This window comes from Alosa pseudoharengus, unplaced genomic scaffold, assembly GCF_046254945.1.
Source record: "Alosa pseudoharengus isolate Yale_2024_CS ecotype anadromous, Long Island Sound unplaced genomic scaffold, YU_APseudo_1.1 YU_APseudo_1.1_scf_1, whole genome shotgun sequence".
NCBI lineage: Eukaryota > Metazoa > Chordata > Actinopteri > Clupeiformes > Clupeidae > Alosa > Alosa pseudoharengus.
The window spans coordinates 3,471,253-3,494,162 of record NW_027468564.1 but is presented as its reverse complement, the minus strand read 5'-3'; the positions used below and the strand labels follow the sequence as shown (position 1 = coordinate 3,494,162).

Sequence of the window (22,910 nt, the reverse complement as noted above, 5' to 3'; positions counted from 1 at the left end):
GCCTTTGCACCAAAAAACGGTTTGGTGTCCCGGGAAAGATTATCAATTTTCCGGGACAGACATTAAAAAAAGAGAACAATCCCGGGAAAACCAGAACGTGTGGTAACCCTATGCCTGCTATCCGTCAGTTATGCTTAAACCCCGTTTTTTAATGCTGCCTAACAGAACATCCAGCTGAACTATAGTTATGAACAGCACTTTAATCATTTCCATATTTAATTTTACGCACATATTTAATTTGCGGGAGTGCAGTGAATCATCGGTTTGTCCCGCACCCGCACCTCTCTCATCCCGCCCGCTCCCGCAAAGAGCTTTCAAAAGTTGTCCCGCGCCGCACTCTTTTGCGTCGGGACCCGCGGGTCTACCGCGGGAGTGCAGACCTCTATACCAAGCCTCTCCAAGTCTCCACAATGATTCTGGACCGCACCTTTCTATAGCAGCAATCCAGGTTTTGAGGCAGGAATGGTTCTTTGGCATTAGCCTACTCAAATTAATATGATTAAGGTGCTATATTGTTATTAATTAAAAAATAAAGAAATACCCGCACACTGTCATATATGTTCCCAGAGTGGTTTATTTAAAGGAGAATTCCGGTGTGATTTTGACCTAAAGTGTTTTGAAACATGATACCGAGTGTGAACGTATGTCTCATAGCCCATCTCGGCTTGTCCCCTGCACTCCGAAATCTGGCGCTAGTTAGCCGATGCTACCAACAAGGCGGTCAATGGTTGTGCCTCGGCATCGGCATAGCCATGCAAATAAATCACTGTTTTACACCATTTACGAGGCTCAATGTATCTCCACACTTCATTGGCAGACTTCCAAGGGCCCTGACATTTAAAACGAGACATTGAGAACTTTGAAAAAGCACTGGTAGTTTACTTACAAGACGATATATACAGACAGTATCTTCTCGAAGTTTAGCGTTTGCAGCCATCTTGAATTTAGTCACGATAAGTCGAGCGACGAGTAAGAATGAACAGGTATGATAAGGGATCAGATTCCAAAAATAATTCTGTGGAAATGCATGGATTCCAGTTGCTGCTACTGGAAGAAACTGTAATCCATGCATTTCCACAGAATTATTTTTGGAATCTAATCCCTTATCATACCTGTTCATTCTTACTCGTCGCTCGACTTATCGTGACTAAATTCAAGATGGCTGCAAACGCTAAACTTCGAGAAGATACTGTCTGTATAAATCGTCTTGTAAGTAAACTACCAGTGCTTTTTCAAAGTTCTCAATGTCTCGTTTTAAATGTCAGGGCCCTTGGAAGTCTACCAATGAAGTGTGGAGATACATTGAGCCTCGTAAATGGTGTAAAACAGTGATTTATTTGCATGGCTATGCCGATGCCGAGGCACAACCATTGACCGCCTTGTTGGTAGCATCGGCTAACTAGCGCCAGATTTCGGAGTGCAGGGGACAAGCCGAGATGGGCTATGAGACATACGTTCACACTCGGTATCATGTTTCAAAACACTTTAGGTCAAAATCACACCGGAATTCTCCTTTAAGCTACAACGTTTTGACCAGAGGTCTCCGTCAGGTATCAAGGAGATGAGTGAGTGGTTGGGGATATTGATAGACAGAATAGTGAGCAATGCCCCATGTCCACCAATCAGTCAGTTCTTCTGGTCAATGAATCAGACAAATGTGAGCAAATGGCCTATATGGCCTACATTAGCCCACCAAGTGTTACATTTGCATCAATTCAATCTTTTGAATAGGTTGTTATACATCAGACCCAATCCCTCACATCTATACAAGTGCCACGTATATCAGGAAGAAAAAAGAGAACAAGTAAAGAAAGAAATAGATATTCCATCGTCTCCAATGTTCTGTAGCAGACGAAAGGAGAGTGAATGTGCAGTATGGCCAATGTCAAACACTTTAGAGAAACAGATAACAGATTTTTAGAAAACAATAATAAACATTATAGAAAACAAAATTGGGCAATTCCACGCAAAACTGTCACATCCGTAACGCCAACACAATGCCATGGTATGGTATGATGTGAATGATGATTACTTGAAATTTGAGTATTCACTCTTCTTGGTTGTAGAACTTAAATGAAATCAGTTTTTCATTGAATTGACAATTATAAAAAGGGTTTTGTCATCACATTGATCAGATTCCTCACAGAACGTTACCTCATACTTTGCCTAAACTTTACAAACTAACAATAAACACCACAACAGTCAGGAAACAATGCAATGGGTCTATCTTTGCTGTAAATATATTTCTGCATTTTTCCTGATGTTTACACCGCAAAAAGTGACATTTTACTAATTGTTATAATCTTATGTTAAGATACTGTAAAAATCTAGCTAGATTTTTCTTATTTTCATATAAGGTTATATAAGGTTATATAACACTTTATATATAACACCAGATATAGGAGGTGGGTGTGGTCAGATCTGGGATGGGCGGGGCCATATATATGAGGTGGGTGTGGTCAGATATAGGATGGGCGGGGTCAGGATATTATTTTATGGCTCATGGATGAAAACTGTTCAGAAGTCTGGAGGTGTGATGACACATTCACGCAACTTCTCTCCAGTGTGTACAAGCATGTGGGTTTTAAGGTTCTGAAGTCGTGAATAAGCTTTTCCACACTGGGCACATATGTGGGGCTTCTTTCCAGTGTGTGTCATCATATGGATATTAAGATTTGACATTTTTTTAAAAGCTTTTCCACAATGGACACATTCGTGAGGCTTCTCTCCGGTGTGCGTCATCATATGGTAATTAAGACTTGACATTTTTGTAAAAGCTTTTCCACACTGGATACATGTATGAGGCTTCTCTTCACTGTGTGTTAGCATATGGGATTTAAGATAAGGAATTAGTGCAAAACCTTTTCCACACTGGGCACATATGTGAGGCTTCTCTTCAGTGTGAATTAGCATATGGGTTTTAAGAGCTGAAATATGTGGAAAAGCTTTTCCACACTGGGCACATTCATGGGGCTTCTCTCCGGTGTGTGTACGCATGTGGGCGTTAAGAGAGGACGCACGTAAATAAGCTCTTCCACACTGGACACATTTATGAGGCTTCTCTCCGCTGTGAGTTAAAATATGTCTTTTAAGGAGTGAATTTTCTGAAAAGGCTCTTCCACACTGGACACACATGTGAGGCCTCTCACTAGCGTGAGTTAGCATGTGGGCTTTCAGATGTGCAATTTGCAAAAACGATTTTCCACACTGCACACACAGGTGGGGCTTCTCTCCAGTGTGCGTCATCATATGAGATTTGAGATTTGATGTGTTTCTGAAAGCTTTTCCACAATGGACACATACATGTGGCTTCTCTCCAGTGTGAATTCGCATGTGGGTTTTAAGATTCTGAATTCGTGAAAACATCTTTCCACACTGGACACATTTGTGAGGTTTCTCTCCTGTGTGAGTCAAACTATGGATTTTAAGCGCTGAGATGTGTGGGAAAACTTTCCCACACTGGTCACATTCATGAGACTTTTCTCCAGTGTGTATTCGCATATGGGTTTTAAGATTTCGAATTCGTGAAAATGCTTTTCCACAATGGGCACATATGTGTTTCTCCCCAGTATGTACTAGCATATGGGTTTTCAGACGTGAAACTTGTGAAAAAACTTTTCCACAATGAACACATTCATGTCTTTTGCCAGCACAGCTTTGATTAACACCAAGAGAGTGTGTTTGCTGGTGTTTCTTGAGTTCTCTCAGGGCTGTGAAACTCTTCCTACAGACGGTGCAGTGGTGCAGCCTTCCTTTGAGTTGCACTTCATCATTCTGCCCATGGATCTTCTGCTGTGGGTGTTCTGATTCATCTGGAAGAGTTACAAGGTGGATTTACAATGAGACTGACGTTCTATTATGACAGACAGATGTTACATTATGACAGCCCTAGTCAGCACTGAACCTGTTAAATATGCCCTGTATAGTCATATTTTTCCTTCAAAATAGCAGAGCATTTCAGACAGACATGAAATTCACTGCTCTGAGAAAAAAACTAAACAAAGAATATGGTTAACAGGGGAGTCATATCTGAAAGGACTTACTTCCCAGCAGATAATCGTGTTCTTGTTCATCATCTTCAATCTTCACTTCAATCTCCGCGATCGTCTGTTGTGTTTCATTGTAAGTAACGTTGGACTCTGTGACGTCTGTTTCAGTTTTACAGTGAAGCTCTGCAAAGGGCTTTTCATCTTCATCTGGACATGAAATCATATGACCATATTCCTCCTCTTTTAAATCTTCTTTCACCATCACGCTCAGCTGGTCAACGTGCTGACTAAATGGACGTCCAAGATCGATGATCCCATTCAAAGTTTTCTAGTTTCTAATCAGAACGACACAAAAACAAAAGATTACCTAAAATACCGTACACAAAAACAACATCAATAACACATACTTATTTCCATTTACCACTTTCCCATGTTCGAGGAAGTTAATTTAAGAAATTGATCTCTGATATTGTATGTAACGTAGCAACCGCTGCTCAAATTATATAATAATAATAATAATAATAATAATAATAATTAATATAGCTTTTTTCGTCCATAAAAAGTGGAAATTTGTCTTTGACTCCACAGGTGGGTTTCTAAAACACAGACACAATAAATATAACAAACAAATAACACAATCACCCTTAAAAACAACAATATTCCTGCTGTATATAAGTTGTACCAAAATGTAGTTTATTATTATTAAAGAGAAATGGTTCCTGGCATAAGTCCGCAACGTTAGTTTAACACCGCCGTCATGCTATCCGGCAAAAGATTCTTTGGACGCCGCCATTGGCCGAATACCGGCGCCCATTGACTTACATTGAACACATGTAAACAAAACGTCAATTATGTGCTCAAACTAACGCCGCTGACTTATGACAAAAAACATTCCACTTTGATACAAAACTACATTTTTGTACAACATTTATCCAGCAAAAATTACAGAATTTGGATTAAGTATTGTGGAGAAATATCGATATTAAGAAAATTGCCGCTCCGTGACGCCGAGTTAATGGCATTTCCCCTTGTCCATGAGTCACGTATAACAGGTCACGTCGGTGGCCGTTATCCCTCACATGTCAGAGTAATGATATTCAAAAACGTACCTTTATATTACATTACAATTTATAAAGGAACGAAATGTCAAAAGAATTAAGCAATATGTTTGCTGGATGACACGAATATTAGTAAGGAAAAACAAGATTTTTACCGTAATGTCCAGTGAAATTACATATGTTGTGGCGCTATTGCGCGGCACGGCCAGCAGATGATATCATTGCACTACAGCAACCAGGAACCAACAATAAATCTAGACACTCGAGATTTTAGGGCCGTTGTCAGCCACAACGCACCATCTGAAAATCTGAATTGTGAAGTAGACCTACTCCATAGTCACGTGTGCCTGTTCATTCATTCCATGTCAATAGAACAAACCAAATTAGAATAGGCTAGTAATGCAATACTACATACAATACATATGTATGCATGGATATACTGTATGTGTGTGTGTATGTATGTATATATATATATATATGTATATATAACACGCACACACACACACATATATATATATATATATATATATATATATATATATATACATATATACAGAGAGAGAGAGAGAGAGAGCAATACAGAACAGGTTGTCGGTCTGAACTGAAGTTAGTGCTGCATGTAAACACACACTTGTCACGCTACATTTATGTGTATGTATGTAATGTGTGTGTGTGTGTGCAAATATATATATATATATACACACACAGAGAGAGAGAGAGAGAAAGAGCAATACAGAACAGGTCGTCGGTTTTACTGAACTGAAGTTATTGCTTGTAAACAGTTAGTGCTGCATGTAAACACACTTGTCATGCTACATTTATATGTGTATGTATGTATATGTATATATATATATATATATATATATATATATATTAGGGCTGTCAATCGATTAATTAATCTAATTAATTACACACTCTGTGATTAATTAATCTAAATTAATCGCATATATAATTTTTGCTGTATTTTAAATATTTAAATTCAAATGAATCATTGAATAATCAGCATTAGTGACATTAAAGTTCAAAAACTCTTTTATTATTATTTTCACTGTTTAAATAATTGCCATAATAATCTATGATATGACCTAATATGCTGAGGAAATAAATTCAAAAGTGCTTTGGGAAGAAGTTTTTTTTTTCACATACAAGGCAATTCAGGCCACAGATATAACCTAGGGGACACAATGAAAATAAATTAACACTCCCCTCAATGTCAACACTTATTTCTTTGCATTGATGTGCGACTATAGAGTTGATGAACTCCGGTGATATGCAAATTCCTTGCTGCAGACATTGCAGAGGACTTTTTTTTCAACACCATCAGGCCGTTTTTTAAAAGTAAATGTTCCAATCAATGATCCAGGCAGCACGTTTTCTTCTCTCTCCTTCATTTTACAGTCTAATTTTTACTGACTAGAACGGCTCGGGGTCAAAGGTCATACGGAATCGATTAATCTGCACTAATTTATTCAAATTAATTAATCGAAATTAATCAGTTATTTTGACAGCCCTAATATATATACATACATATATATATATATATACAGAGATATATGTAAACACACTTGTCACGCTACATTTATATGTGTATGTATGTAATGTGTGTGTGTGCATATATATATATATATTGGTCCTTGCGACCAATGACATCCGGATCAACTACAAACTTTTGATTGATTTTCAACAATGAACAGTTAGTTCAGTGTAATATGTCCAGCTCTCTCCCCCATCTTAATAAGTCAACATTATATGATATGACCCTATTTTTACATTATAGCCTACATATGTTATAGCCTTACCCTTATCTATAGGTGACTGATGAGATTCATGTTAGCATATATTTATTGGCGACACAATTAATATTGGAGCTATATAACTGTCGCAGACACAGACGTGCTTGGTAGCTACATGAGACTTAAGCCCTCGTGTCGTCATGACTTAGGTTAGCCTATGTTCTTACTGTTGTTATTATCTGTAGGACATATTGTCTGTGGAACACAATAAGCCTATTTCACAGTGTCCAGGTGTCCGGCCTTATTGATGTTAATGATGCCTTAATTGGCAGGGTAAAACATCTTCCTGCTTTTGTCTTTCCTGTGGACTTTTCTTTTGCTGTCTATGGGACAGTGCTGTTCCACAGGAAGTTGATTTACATAGCGGCCCCATCTTGTGAAATGGGCTAATTGTAGGCTAGGCCTATATTTGATTTTCAGTAACCTTATCAATGATAAAGATTCTTTACTTTTTTGGTGTAATTATTTAGTTTTTTTTTTTTTTATCTATGTAGGCTATTTCTTTAATGTTACATTATTATTTTGTTAATACATGGAAAAATCACCACAAACACACGCGACTGTAGCCTATGGGCTTCTCCTGTAGCCTACCAGGCTTGCGCAGCGTGGCTAACAACGCCCCTAAAACAAGTGTAACCGTCGGCTCCTCGAGGCTTATTACTTAAACGAAGTTACAGCAGCTATTAGGCCCGAGGTGCAGTGAAATGGCGTCATCTGGTGGTCATACAATTCACCCGCTATTACCTAGCGTTCATGGGCTTCGTAAAAACCAGAGAATGTCTAATAAGGGGAGAACTGCCACTCTCGGAAAACTTCCGGTTTCTGAACTGGTTGCAGTTCCTTCTGTGGTTCCACATGAGGGCGCTCGTCCACGAGTGCAGAATGCATGGAGGTCTATGGAGCTGTACCCCTCAAAATCCACTTTTCTCTGGATATAATTTTTTTCCAAGTAATTTGAATATTGTTTTCGAAAGGGGAGGCAAAGAAAATACACTTGGTTGAGTATTATATTTTTTAAAGTCACTTAATTGTTCTAAAAAGCCTTTCAAACGTGTCAATGACGTCATTCATTAGCACAATGCTAGCGTGTTATGGGCAACAACGACCCAACCTGTAAGAAATCAAAAGGACATAAGTACTCGTTCATTCAACTTTTGACCTATAACCCATGTTGAAGTTATACAAACTACAATCAAATCTGAGATTTGTCAACGACAATCAGGTGAAAGAGGCAAATTTAGCCGTCTAGCTCCATTGACTCCCATTCATTCTGCACTCATGGCGATCGCCCCCAGTGGAAATCTAGTGGAACTGCAACCAAAATTCGGTACAATGGGACTTAATACGGAGTGGCAAGGCTCTCCGTAGATGGGCTCTGTAAAAACCTTTCTCCGAGTGAAAACATCATCATTCCGCGTCATTCACGTCACTTAATGTGTGAGTCAGAGGTCGGAAACTGGGGCTAGATTTTGCTAACAGAGTTGCCCAGTTAGGGGCTCGTCATCACTTTTGTCGTCACGTTGTAGTTCGTTTGTAGTCCATGTGGCCTTTCATGTCCAACAGTTTTAATGTGAACTTGGGAATTTGCCCTTTTTATCACTTGAAAAGCTGCATATCTTTCTTTCACGAGCATCTTACACTATATTTTAAGCAAATACAGTTGTTTGTTTAGGATTAGTGAGTGTATGTTTTAACCTTTGTTGTGGCATCCGTGTTTGTCACACATTCGATGGCTAAGCACTTGAACACTTGCTGTCGGAAAAACAAAGTAGCCATGGGGGCGGTCCTTGTCATTCCGAGGTGCTCTGAATGCACCCTTAGACCCGAAGTGCAGGAGAAGTGGATATTCAACCACGCCATCCTTCAGGTCGCAGCGACACGTAGGTGTACTTTATGTGCTGTGTCATGCTGCCATCTAGTGGTTGTGGAATATTTAACACCCATTATAGTTCTGGGAATAGATGTGCCCTCGAATAAATGTTTATTTGGGTAATCCATCTGATAAATTGTGTTTTTCTTTTTATACTTCGTACCTTTATAAATTAAAGTGTATCATTAAGGTACCTTTTTCAATGTCATTACTCTGACATTCGTCGACCATAAATTTGGGCAATGGGCACATTGTTAGGGGTTGACACTTTGCATAAGATTTCTCCACATTACTTGATCCAAATTCTGTGATTTTTGTTGTATAAATGTTGTACAATTATGTAGTTTCGTATCAAAGTGGAATGGTGGTTTTAATAAGTCAGCGGCGTTAGTTTGAGCACATAATTGACGTTTTGTTTACATGTGTTCAATGTAAGTCAATGGGAGCCGGAAATCCATAAATAGCGGCGTCCAAAGAATCTTTTGCCGGATAGCATGACGGCGGTTAGTTTAACCGCATAATAGACGTTTTGTTTTCATGTGTTGAATGGAAGTCAATGGGCGCCGTAAATCGGTAAATAGCGGTGACCAAAGAATATCTCCGGATAGCGAGATGGTAGCATATGCATAAGAAATCGAGCTGTTTGTGTGTAACGTAGCATAGACATTAAACGAGTCTACCTCAAGTAAGTCCACTGCTCCACACACGCTGTACTGCTCACGGAGATCTGCTGATCTGGTGTGTAGGATAAGACGAGAAACAGTGTTTATCTTCACAAGTCAAATAAAGCATTCTTGAACCGACATTACTTCCTTACAAACTCGTGGACTCACGGTTACTGGCAAACCAAGTAGACAACTATTCCATACTGCCACCGCCGGGAATGGAGTGTCACTGCAGATATTTGGATTTGGAACGTTTTTGGCTTGTTTAGATCTATTTCATACTGTCTATGGTTTAATTTAAATCATATAGACAGCGACAGACAGACACTATTATTTGCCCCAATAGAAATAATCTAAAATGTCTCATTCGTGGTTAGTGAAAACACACACACACACACAGAGACTCACTGACTTTTTTAAGGAGTCTTTTCGAGACAAATTGGCTCACTTACCTTACTCTAGGGGAGATGGTGAATAATCCAATTTTATAAAATGGTGGCCTTTAACATTGATTGATTCCTGAGACTCTTTTCAAACAAGGTATATTAGAACTATGGTTCTTGTTATGATGCATAAAATTGATGCTCATTGATCTAATGCAAATCAAACCAGCTAGGCTAACTGAAATAACACCATACTAATCTCTAGATATGGTGAAGGGTATGTGATGTGGGGCTTTTTTAATTCCAAAGGCCAAGGGAAATTTAACAGTAGCCTAGGCCTATGCTTAGTATCCTGGATCCAGGATCTGGTCTTTAAAAATAAACATCTGCCTCTATGGGAATTTAATAGGCTTATAGGGGGGTGAATACTCATGCACCCTGTATTTTAATGAAGAACATTTATTTATTTACAAACCATTATTCATTCACAAAGAAAATTGGTGTCCTGAAATTCAAACATAAAATTCCATGACTTTTCCCTGACCTAAAACCTGACTTCGGCTACTATATGATGTACAATATACCGCACCAATAATTTCAGAACAGCCGCGTGGTGTTCTAGAATCTAGAATTCTAGAAGTATGGGAAACAAAGCTTAATTTAACGCCTGTGCATCGGTACACTTGCCTCCAAACTCACCTGTATGGGAAACAAGGCAAAAACAAAGAACCCACAGCCAGCATAGGAAGATAGACGTGTGGGAAAACTTTGTTCTGATCGCTCCTGATCAATCTTTATTTGTAAAAAGAATGATATCCAATTCTTACTACTGTATATATGTGCACTACATGTGTGGGGGGTGGGGTGGTTGGGTACCCATCGTACCACATATTGTGCACTAGACTTATTTCACTAGTATAGCTTCCTGTCCACTATCTAGCCGGGATAATTTAGATGCAGCCTTGGCACTTCGCCAGGAGAGGTAGCTGTTACTGAAGCTTTGAGTAATGAACCCATTTTCGAATCAACTGTTCCAAGTGGTTCAGTGCTTCCCCACAGCTTCATTTGCCCATCACTAGCCAGAAGGGACCTGTGCATCAGGAGACTTGCCTCCAATCTCACCTGTATGGGAAACAAAGGCAAAAACAGAGAACCCACAGCCAGGGGGCCGTGACACTCTCTCTGTGCGCACAAGGGTCACCTAGATTACAGTGCAGTTTATTTCGTCATTCGTCATTGCAACCTGTTTACATGGGATACATCTAATCAGGTGCTTAGCACTCTAGAATTAGGTGCTTAGCTCTCTAGCTTAGCGCTCTAGAATCTTTGATCGGAATAGGAATGGAAACATTTGTATCTTTATTCTTTATATATATTGTTCTCGGTTAAGCATGTCTTGCCTTGCTTGTTTGGATCTAGGGGATATTTCAAACATAACAATTGTGTTCATAATTCGTGCAAAAGCTTTACTGTGCTGGATACATTTATTAGGCGACTCTCCAGTGTGTTTTATAGCATATGGATTTTAAGATGCTGAGTTTGTGGAAAACCTTTTTTTTTTTTTGGCTTCTCTCCAGTGTGAGTTAAAAGATGTCCTTTAAGATGTGAAAATAATGAAAATGCTTTTCCACACTGGACACATTTGTGAGGCTTCTCTCCAGTGTGTATTAGCATGTGGGTTTTAAGATTCTGATTTTGTGAAAACGCTTTCCCACACTGAGCACATATGTGAGGCTTCTCTCCAGTGTGCGTCATCATATGGACATTAAGATTTGATATTTGTGTAAAAGCTTTTCCACACTGGTCACATTTATGAGGCTTCTCTCCAGTGTGTATTCGCATGTGAGTTTTAAGAGAGGAACTGCTATAGAATGTTTTCCCACAAAGAAAACATTCATGTTGTTTTTTGCGAGTACTCTGCCTTAGATTAACACCAAGAGTGTGTGTTTGCTGGTGTTTCTTGAGATCTCTCAGGGTTGTGAAGCTCTTCCTGCAGACGGTGCAGTGGTGCAGCCTTCCTTTGAGTTGCAGTTCATCATTCTGCCCATGGATCTTCTGCTGTGGGTGTTCTGATTCACCTGGAAGAGTTACAAGGTGGATTTAGAATGACAGACATGTTCTATTATGAGAAGACAGATGTTCCATTATGACAGACACTAGTGGGTGTTCTGGTACACCTGGAAGAGTTACAAGGTGGATTTAGAATGACAGACATGTTCTATTATGAGAAGACAGATGTTCCATTATGACAGACACTAGTGGGTGTTCTGGTACACCTGGAAGAGTTACAGCAGAGACGGTTGATAAAGGATCTTTGGTTACAAGATAGTGCCACCTATAGGCCTGGAATATGAAGTAACGTGTTGAGTCTTGTTGAGATGGATCCGTTTGGACGCAAATATTCTTGAAACGATTCCAGGGAAGACGGGGGAAAAAAGATTGTTTTGGTACGTGTGGACTAGGCCTAGGTTACCTTTTCTTTTTCTCCTTTCCTTTATCATTTCATTAAGTTATCTTTTCTTTTTAAAGAAATCACAAGTCCGTCTTCTTAACCAGTAGGCCACGGATGTCCACATGGTAGCTATGGCTAACATTACAATACTATTTTTTTTAACATGGTTACAAGGGATTCACATCTAGAAGGAGGATCTGAAAGGACTTACTTCCCAGCAGATAATCGTGTTCTTGTTCATCATCTTCTCCTTCAATCTTCACTTCAATCTCCACTGTTGCTTGTAATGTTTCGTTGTAAGTAGACCTTGGTGACTCTGTGACGTCTGTTTCAGTTTTACAGTCTGTTTGAGATTCACAGTGAAGCTCTGCAAAGGGCTTTTCTTCTTCATCTGGACATGATATCATAAGACCATACTCCTCCTCTTTTATATCTTCTTCTTTCACGTTACAGACAGAACTAAACGGCACTCCGAGATCCATGTTCCCAGCAAAGTTTTTACACTCCATCATTGGTCTCTTGTCAGCAGGCTTGCAATCCTCCAGAGGTGTGGGTGTTGCTTCAGGCTCTGAAGGCTCATTCTGACCCACGTGTAGAGAGGCGGTCCGCCGGTCTGAGAGCGAGTCGGCCATTTTGTCCGCTGGTTTACCTGGGAGCTCCACTATCAGACCCTGGAGCATTTGAAATAGAATACAAAACAACAGAATTATGTTCTACAACCCAACAATTCTGAAATGTGAATAAAAAAAAGAATCATGTCAACCCTATATTAAAGGAGAAGTTCGGTGTGAAATTGACCTTAGCTGTACTGAAAGATGTTGCTGAGTACTTACATGTGTCCAATAGGCACCTTCGCTCACCCCCTAGCATTCCGAATTACGCCGTTTTTAGCCGAGTAGCTGTGGGGGCATAGCGTAGCCTATGCAACTAAATCGCTATTTTTACACCATTAAAAAAGTTCCAAGTAACTCCACACTGCATTGGTAGACTTGGAACCTTTTTAATTGTGTAAAAATAGCGATTTAGCTGCATAGGCTACGCTATGCCCCCCACAGCTACTCGGCTAAAAACGTCATAATTCGGAATGCTAGGGGGTGAGCGAAGGTGCCTATTGGACACATGTAAGTACTCGGCAACATCTTTCAGTACAGCTAAGGTCAATTTCACACCGAACTTCTCCTTTAAATTGAGAATAATTCAAAGACAACATATCAACTGTTGAAGGCGAGAAATTTGAATATTTTGTCTGAGTATGAGTCGCTGGTACACTGATTTACCTGGAGCAGAACTATCAGTCCCTAAAGTTTCAATATTTTAAATAGAATACAAAATGGGGATAATGGGGTGTGTGTGTGTGCGTGTGTCTGCTAGCCTGTATGTGTGTGTGTGTGTGTTGAGGTTATTCCATCAATGGATTTTTTTCTTCCCTGATGGCACGGGCATATTCCAAGATGACAATGCCAGGATTCATTGGGCTAAAATTTGTATTCCAATAAAAAGCAATCACGAAAGCATGTGGGACGTACTTCCGGAACGATAACGATCTTGTAGAGCAGTGTTTCTCAAAGTGTGGTCCGGGGACCACTGGTGGTCCGCAAGCTAGCCCAAGTGGTCCGTGAGCAGACGTGGTAAAATATAATATAGGCTAGATGAGTTGTTTGCAATATTGAACCAACTTGTATGTAAATCCAAACATTTCAGCAACACTGCCTATGTAAGGCATGCCCGTTTAAATCATATGAATTCTCTACCAAAATAAGCAAGATGCAAAGACAATCAAGGGGGTTCAGTGAGTAGGCCTATTGTGTAATTTACTGTGGAAGTAGGTCTACTTCAGGCTAGGTTAGGTGGTCCGTGAGGCTTTTTTTATTGATTAAGTGGTCCTTGGTCTGAAAAAGTTTGAGAAACACTGTTGTAGAGAGAACCTTGATGAGTGACTGGGACTTCTCCAACTCTTGGCATATTCTGTTTTAAAAGTCCATCCCTTAAATGTTCTGTCTCTCATGCCTTAGCATATGAGCAGGTTTATTTGCTTCCCAGCATGCATTGCAAGACAGTTGCCTCATTTATAGGCTAGCAGGCTATTATTAGCTGACTTTGAAACACTATGGTTGAAACAGATTACACTTAAATATAGTTCTCTTTTTTTGAACTATAAATAACTATAAATATATGCCCATTAAAATGGTTTAATTAGTCTATTGTGAAAAAATACACTGTAAACCTGAAACTACTAGGTCTATCCCAGTATAAATATCCAACTGCTTATTCATGTAATTATTGTAGTGGAAGATGCAAATCAGCTAATAACACGAGGTAAGCATATCCACAACTTTCTTGAACTCTGACCTTTACCATGAATCACAGTGGCAAAGTAGAAGAATCTGGTACCGGTAATCAACTTTCTGTTCACGTTAGACTGTATCTGGTAATGATCAGCTAAATGTTGGGTTATAATGGATGGATTGTTTGTATTATCAGGATTGATCGTGAGACTCTAGGAAATTATAAGAGCGCAGAGATTTACAACTATCTGCACAACAACAAACTCTGTGTACAAAATACGACAAGTTTATTTAGCCTAGTCAAGCCTAGTCAGAGCATCAACTAGCCTAGTCAGAGCATCAACAAGCCCAAAACACCTTGCTTGGGGAATGCCGAGACCCACTGGCATCATTGAAACGGTTGGCTGTTCTTGCATTGCAGGGCTAGGGAAATCTTGTAGCCATGCAGGAGCTATCATTTGGAAAGTCGGCATATGTTTGAGCGATTTTTTTTTAACAGTGGCGGCAGCCCATCTGAAACTGGACGGGCCATAATAACCTCTGACTAGTTTAGGGTATTTATTGTTAAATTGCAATGTGAGCTCAGCAGCCAGCAGGGGAGGATACGTTGTCGCAGGATTATTGAAAAAGCAACTGCAACTACATTGTGCGTCTGCCCTGATTCTGATACCGTGGCGGTATTAATTAAACCGTGGGTGGGGGGCACCATGCTGAAATAAACGTAGAGGAAACACTGCATATACATCTGTATATTGAAAACAATAACAATAAGCATACCATATTCTTGAAATAAACGTAGAGGAAACACTGCATATTGAAAACAATAAGCATACCATATGGTAATAACTGTCTGAATGTAGCCTATTTGTCCAAGCAGCTACACTAGACACCCCTGCTCTAAATCTTACTCGTCAAACTCGTTACTTAATCAAACTCCCTGATATGAAGAACCATCCGCTCAGATCACCAATCATGAGGTTCAATCTTAACTTCATTAATGTTAGAAGTACTTGGTCTCTTACAGACATTTTAAAAGCACCAGCAAACTGTTCAAGCACTGAATAAAGAGTATTAAATGTTTGTGGAATACCAGTGTACAGTAATGCATCTGAATCATTTTAGAAGAATATTATTTACCACACTGCATTGTGTTGTCTGATGACTGATTTTCTTAGTGTTGGTGGGTAGCTTTGCATAACGATGATCCAGTAAGGCAGTGTCTCTCCATTGAGTCTGTATCGCCCACTTGGTCGCTGTCTTGATGGTTGTTTCAGAAGAGGCGTTCCCATTGCAATCTAAGTTTATAATGAAAATCAAATCAGGTTTCAGGTCTAATGTTACTAGCCTACTTCTCTACTACAATTTCTCCATTGACAACAACCCTACTTAAGTAAAAGTAAAAATATATACTTGTATAACGATTTATTCTCTTAATGTCTATATACTAATAAAAAAAAACAGTATGGGCTGTGCTGTGGAATTTACTTAAGTTTAAGTTAGTTTTAACTTTGATGCAGCTTCATAGGTTTCCATTATATCCATACAGTCGTCTTTCCCCTAAAAGGGGGCGTCTACAACACATACAACGTTCCATCCGAGTGCGTTGTCAAATGTGACTCCAGTCTAGATTGTTTGACGTGAATCACTTCTATACTGTATTTCTATTTTCTATCCAAAGTAAAGTGCCTGTTTAGAAGTTAACTGATGGTCAAATGGTCAAATACGGCCAAAAAAACGATATTGTTTGCACCTACAAGTAGTAGCCTAAGTTTGTGTGAAGGAATGCATGCCTTCATGCAAAATAAAGACGTAACATTTCAACGAATTACTTACGAGGCTTTTCCTGTTCGTGCTGCACTTTAGTGTTGCTGGTCGATACTGATGTATGATTCGTGTTAACTTGTACCTTCAAGTTATCCTTGCAGCTGATGAGCCTTTTCTTAACTGGTCGTTCATAACCAAGGAATAACTCCGGATTCGGGTGAAGCTCCGTTGGTTTGCGGTCGACGAAATGGTAAGAACAAACATACACTTTCTTCGGTGGATTTTTTAGCTTTAGCGCAGCTAACCATTCTCTTGTTTTCGTCTTGGGCATTGTATGAAGTGAGTAGGGTGCTGGGCAACAGAGCAAGCGGGTCCGTTTATGTTGGAAACAAGTCCCATTCATAAAGTATTTAAGCTTTTGCGTGTTGTTTGTGCACCCGACAACGGCACACGTTGAGCCACTTGAAGCCATTACTTAATTCATCTGTCAGCAATACTTTGTCAGTTCTTTTTTTTTCTTTCGTTTGTAGGCCTACCACGAGTATCACTTGTGCAGTAACTTGTGTTGTGTGGACGCTAAATCGGAGGGAGTGAAATGCTTTTCTTCTTCTTCTTTTACTTCTTGTTTTGAGTTCACGGTTGGCAAACCAACTTAAAGGTGCATTACCGCCACTGTGTGGGCTGGAGGACCAAACAGAAGGGGGGAGGGGTAAATAAATATAACTACATCCAAATAAAATAAATTAATGAATTAATTAAATCCTTTTGGCTAGTTATGTGTCCTACAGAAACTTAAGAACAAAGTGATAATCTTAATAATACAAAGTATTATAATACAAAGTATCCCACTTTCATTCATTCATCAAACTATTCATTCAGACATTGCTTCAATGTTTTTTGAAACGCTGTTGCTTGTAATAATTGTATTTTTGTGGACGTTGGCTTTGGTGCCGAACATGACTAGCCTATAAGCACAAGCATTCCGATTTGCAATTGCTTGCGGGGCTGCCATTGTTGTGACGTTGTTTCAACATTGAAATTACAACTCCGACACTGCCAACCAATGCCAACGTTGGACCAGCGTGTGCTTGTTATCTGGGTAGCCTACACAGTTATACCCTGGTTTCAACTGGTAAGGTAGAGACTGCCCGGGGGTTTTAAAGGGACACCAGGCAAGCCTGATGCTTTTTCTCTACGAAACTCCCCCTCGCTCGGTCTGAAGCTCTTTTCCTTTTCTTTGCGGCTTCTGTCAAGGATTTTCGTTGCTTCTGCATTGCTCTGCCATTATACACACGTTTGCAACAATCTCTAGCGTTTCGTTAGCCTGCCTGCTTCAGTCGGCGGGTAGGATAAACTGAACTTGCAAGCGGGATATTCTTCCTACAGGCAGTAAGGGCGGGCGAGAGAGTCTTCATTCGCCCTGTAACGAGTCATTTAACCATATACCGACTTACGAAGATGAGTAATTAACACAAAAACGTTGCCTGGTGTCCCTTTAATGGGTTTTTAAATGGTTTCACTATTGGTCCTTACTAGGCAAACCAATAGAATTTCAAAAAACCCAATTGGGACCAGTAGAAACAGACCATTTCAGACAGTTGACTTCAGTAGGCTACTTACTGAGTTGGAACTGGAATTTCCATTAGGGTGGTCACATACTTGAAACTGTATTGAAATGTATTGTAAGCCTACATGTAATTGCATGCTTCTAAACTCAATTCTAAACAATTTTCAACTGGAATGTGTCCACACATGTGTCCTTGAATTTTCGATCAATAAAGTATCTATCTATCTATATCTATCTATCTATCTATCTATCTATGTATCTATCTATCTATCTATCTATCTATCTATATTCTTCAAACTGCATCAACCTAAAGGAACAGTTTATATCATATTGTAACGTCTGTGCCTTCCGGACTCTATATCTTCCCAGAATGCAATGTGTGTGAATGCTATGGTAAAGTTGGTTATTGTGAGAGTAATTGTGTTTACCTTGTCGTGTATGTGTTAGCTTGTGTAGTCTTTCTCTGGGTTGTACCCCATGTGTTTACCCTGTGTGTTGTATGTGACTACCCTGTTTGTGTATTGTGCTTGTTTTAGTGACTTCCCTTGTGTTTCCTGTATATCGGCGTCAGAGTATGTGTGATCCCTGTTTCCACTAATAAAGCTTTTGATTGGACAACGTGAGTCTCATCAATTGTTGCAATATATACTATCAGTGTTGCCATAGTTACCTTGAAAGAGTAATCTGATTACTGATTACTCCTTTAAAGCAACATTGTGGAATCTCATGGGTTAATTCTTGGGGGAAATTCTCCCATCTAGTGGTGAGATGGTACATTGCAACAGACTCCAGCTCACCCCTACCCTGGAAATCCAAAGTTCTCGCGAGAGCACAATAGAATTGTCTCTGCGAGACACTCTGGCAAAGAGCAATGATGCACGTTACTTTTACCCCAACATTCCGGGGATCTAGCTAAACTGATGAAGATAGCGCTGCAGTGTTGGAGGACAGTACACATTGGTCGTAGTGTTATCCGATTGCGTTGAAGTCCGAAATCATTCAGAGTAGGCGAAACAGGGCTGCCGCCATACAAGCGACTCGCTCGTATGTATTCTTAATGGCAGATTCTAGGCTTACGAGAATACTTTGATTTGTTGGTGGAAGTAATTACACGTGTAATGAGCACATATTTTTGAAAAAAAAAAAGTGGTTTTGCTAAGAATCGACACAAAATATTACACAATGTAGCTTTAAAAAGTTAGTAACTTAGTTACTTTACTGATTACTTGATTTTAAAAGTAACTCAACATAAAAAAATGACAACTGGTTTTGCCAATAGGCTACTCACTTTATTAGAAGTGCATTTTAACAGTAACGTCAGAAATCCCATCCAGCAAAAAATTATTTCATGGAGGTACCCACCCGCCCCCCCCCCCAAAAAAAAAATTATAATAATAATAATAATAATAATAAATAAAAAATAATAATAAAATATATAAAATACTTTAGCCTACTTAGATACTGAAATATAGATGAATATGTTTGTATGTTTTTCTTAGATACTGAATATGTAGATTTTGGTAGTTTGGACTTTTCATGTAGCCTTGGCAACTAGCCATCTAGTATAGGCCTGAATAATATGCAAATTAAATGACAGTTGTTAAACTCACCTCAACAATAGATTGAGACTATCACGGTACAGATCCACAAGCACTTCACTACATTTTGTCGTGTCGCATTCCACTCTAGTCCTATGGGTGACGTCAAGCGACTTTAACGCGCCTGCAAAGCATTCCGGGAAGGCAGCGCTGCATTTGAAAATATGTCGTGCGTCAAAAAGCTGGGCGATGCCCATCTTTATGCAAATTAATCCATTGAACGCGAGGCGACTATCCAATGAAAGGACGAGGTTGTAGGTTCTTTGTTCTACCACAACGGTGCCTGTGAAACTTTGGTTCCGCTAACAAGACAAATAATGTTTTAACGATCTCTTCCACGACCACCCAGTAGTCCATAAAACAAACGAAACTAGGATTTGGATGAATATATTGACTGTTGGTGTTTCTGGTGAGGATTTGAGATTGCATTGAGTAGTTTAACAACATTTCGAAATGGCTTGCATAGTTTGTTTAGGCTATTAATGTGTTATACTGTTTAGTACATGCCTACCAGAGGCGATTGCTCTAAGACTACAGGGGAAGCTCAGCCTCCTCTAAAATATCACGGAAAATCGCATCAAATAACACTATTACATTAGCTTCTAGCCTACTATTCCAACTACAACATGCTGTAAACATGTTCATCTTCATGGCTAGTTTGTTCAGCAATAAGGTTTTGCCGGTCTTTTATCGTGATTTCGCACCCGTAGGCTAATACATTGCTGTGACGACACGATCCATCAAAAAAACATGCAAAAAACCCATAGACGATCGGCTTCACTGGACTTTCAATGGCACTACAGAGTGGGCTGATCTCAGTGCAGAAAAGCTAGCTCTTTATTGGACAAGCGCCACAAAATCGTCATTTCCAGGGAAGCCCGGCGTCTCTGGGAGTGAATGGGACAGTGGGATGGCCTGGACGCCGAGCTTCTGTATGATGATTGGAGGAACCGTCATAGAGGCCGGACTCTTTTTGATTGACAGCATATGTCGCGATCTGACAGGAAGTGGTTCAAGTTTAAGGCAGGGATGCGTTAACGTTAGTGTTGGCAGGTGAAGTCGAGAGATAAGGCAAGTTGCAGCTTAAATTCTCATAATTTGGGAGCAATACAGTTTCTATTTGTCTTTGTAAATAGCATACTGTAAATAAAACCGTAATGTGGAGTTACAGAGTTTGTGACTTGATTTTGTTGCAGTTGTGTATTTAGGCTAAGTTAGGTAGCGCGCTATATAACGGTGTAGGCTACATTATGCCATGTCTGCCATGCCTACTGTTTGGGATAATTTTTGCCTTCAAAGAACAATATAGCACCTTAACCCATTTCACCCCATCGGTCACAATTGTGACCGAAAAAAAATATGTACTTATAAGCCTCTAAAACTGTAAATGGGGAATATCCCAATACTCTTTCAGTAAATATTGAAACAATAGAGTGTTTCAATGAAATGTGTGCAGTGTCAAATGTTTTGAGTAAATTGTCACATGACCAGAGCTGTTTACTTCCTGGTTGCACCTTGAGAAGAGGATGACGGCCTCACAGCTCCCAAATAAAAGGTTTTTAAAGTATGTTAAAATAAGCATAGGACAAATATTTTTTGTACACATGGTCTTTAAGGTGTCTAGTTATGATATATACATTTATAATTATTTAAATGTCTTTGGTGTGTTTGCAGAATGAGTAAACATGTTAACGGTCACAATAGTGACCGGTGGGATAGAATGTTGAATCTAGATGCACACATACTTCTACACCTACAAACACACACACATACACATACTCATACATACACACATACAGAGACATACACACACACTTACACACAGATACACACACACATACATACTCACACACACATACACACAGATATACACACTCACACACACACAGACATACACTCACTCACATACACACTCACACACACACAAATATATACACTCATACATACACACACACACAAATACACACATACACACAAATACACACATACACACACACACAGATATACACTCACATACACAGATATACACACTCAGACATACACACTCACACACAGACACAAACACACACACAGACATACACACTCACACACACAGATATACACACTCACACACACAGATACACACTCACACACACACAAATACACACACACACACACACACAGATATACACTCACACACACAGACATACACACTCACACACACAAAGACACAAACACACACACAGACATACACACTCAAGGGGACTTCACATTGCACGCGACATGCACTTTGCCTGCTGCTCACACACCCACACTCTAAAAAACATTGGGTTAAAAACAACCCAATTTCAACCCATCCACTGGGTAAATAGTGGTCGAGCCCAGCACTGAGTTATATTAGCCCCGAAAATTGGGTTGTTCGGTTAACCCAATGAGTTGGGTTGATAGTCTAACCCAAACATTGGGTTATCGTAACAAAACTGTTAGGTTAAACCTACATAATTGTTGGGTAGGCTATTTTATACAACCCAGGATTTATATTATTTTCACTGTCATCTCTGGGTTATGCTGACCTAATTTATGGGTTATTCTAAGTATCTTATTTTTCTCCTTAATCCAATCACTATTAATTGATAATAATTCAAATAAATGTTTGCAAATCATTAATGTTACAATATAATGTTTTAAAATCCATCCAATGGGCAACAATAGCCATGCAATGAAATAATACAGTTCGACATTTATTTATTTGGCAGTTTATTTTTTGAACAGATAGGAAAAAGCTTGTGATACTTCCATGAAGGCAGGCAGATTCCACCGTCCGTTTTGGGGATCACCCCTGTGAATCAAAGAAAAAAAAAAAGAGTGCATTAATCACTGTTATTTACAGAACTTTATCTCAAGATTTTCATGAACCATTATCATTGAATGACGTTGACAAACATTAAAAATCCACCAGGAGACAAAATATTAGCGCAACACACTTGGAAACCATGACCACCTGTGCAGTTATAATAACTTGTAGCTTCTAGTTCTAGATGCTAACGTTATCTAAATGACTGTCTGATAGTGCTACTACAACCAGAGCCCGTCTTCTCTGCTACAACCAAAAACACCCAGTAACGTTAAGTTACATGGCTATGATATGAAGCTACCCTGAATAAATTAATAAGATGTTGTTTGCCATTATTATTACCGTATGTGTGGCTTGTGAAGAGACTAACATTACCTTCAACTGTGTTGGCTAATATTAGCTGACAAACGTTAGCTGCAACCATAGTCTAGGCTACAACCACCATGAAGCATATTTAATTAGCATTGATGCTAGCTATATGGTCTGCTAATGTCAACCAGCTTGGTATGCTCATTTTAGTTCGTTGTAAAAGTTCTTTTTGTTTCTGTCAGCAGTTCATACCCAGTGAACAAAGAACTATGTTTTTATGAGTCTGTCTTTGTGTATATTTAACATGAACAGTAATTGTAAGTTAATGTTAGCTAACGTTAGTT

The 22,910-nt window shown here is 39.3% G+C and overlaps 2 protein-coding genes across 2 annotated transcripts; both read right to left on the bottom strand.

Annotated features, from left to right (window-relative positions):
* Positions 1-1,459: 1,459 nt before the first annotated feature.
* LOC143121133 (uncharacterized) lies at positions 1,460-9,481 on the bottom strand. Its single transcript, XM_076281524.1, has 3 exons — positions 9,391-9,481; positions 4,044-4,324; positions 1,460-3,812 (listed from the first exon to the last, which is right to left on the bottom strand). The coding sequence occupies exons 2-3, from the start codon at positions 4,249-4,251 to the stop codon at positions 2,518-2,520; spliced, it is 1,503 nt and encodes a 500-aa protein (XP_076137639.1). The 5' UTR covers positions 4,252-4,324; positions 9,391-9,481; the 3' UTR covers positions 1,460-2,517.
* Positions 9,482-11,259: 1,778 nt separating this feature from the next.
* LOC143121124 (uncharacterized) lies at positions 11,260-16,838 on the bottom strand. The gene is made up of 4 exons (XM_076281514.1): positions 16,329-16,838; positions 15,633-15,790; positions 12,422-12,881; positions 11,260-11,836 (listed from the first exon to the last, which is right to left on the bottom strand). Exons 1-4 carry the CDS (start codon positions 16,729-16,731, stop codon positions 11,268-11,270), a joined length of 1,590 nt encoding a protein of 529 aa, XP_076137629.1. The 5' UTR covers positions 16,732-16,838; the 3' UTR covers positions 11,260-11,267.
* Between the last annotated feature and the right edge of the window lie 6,072 nt (positions 16,839-22,910).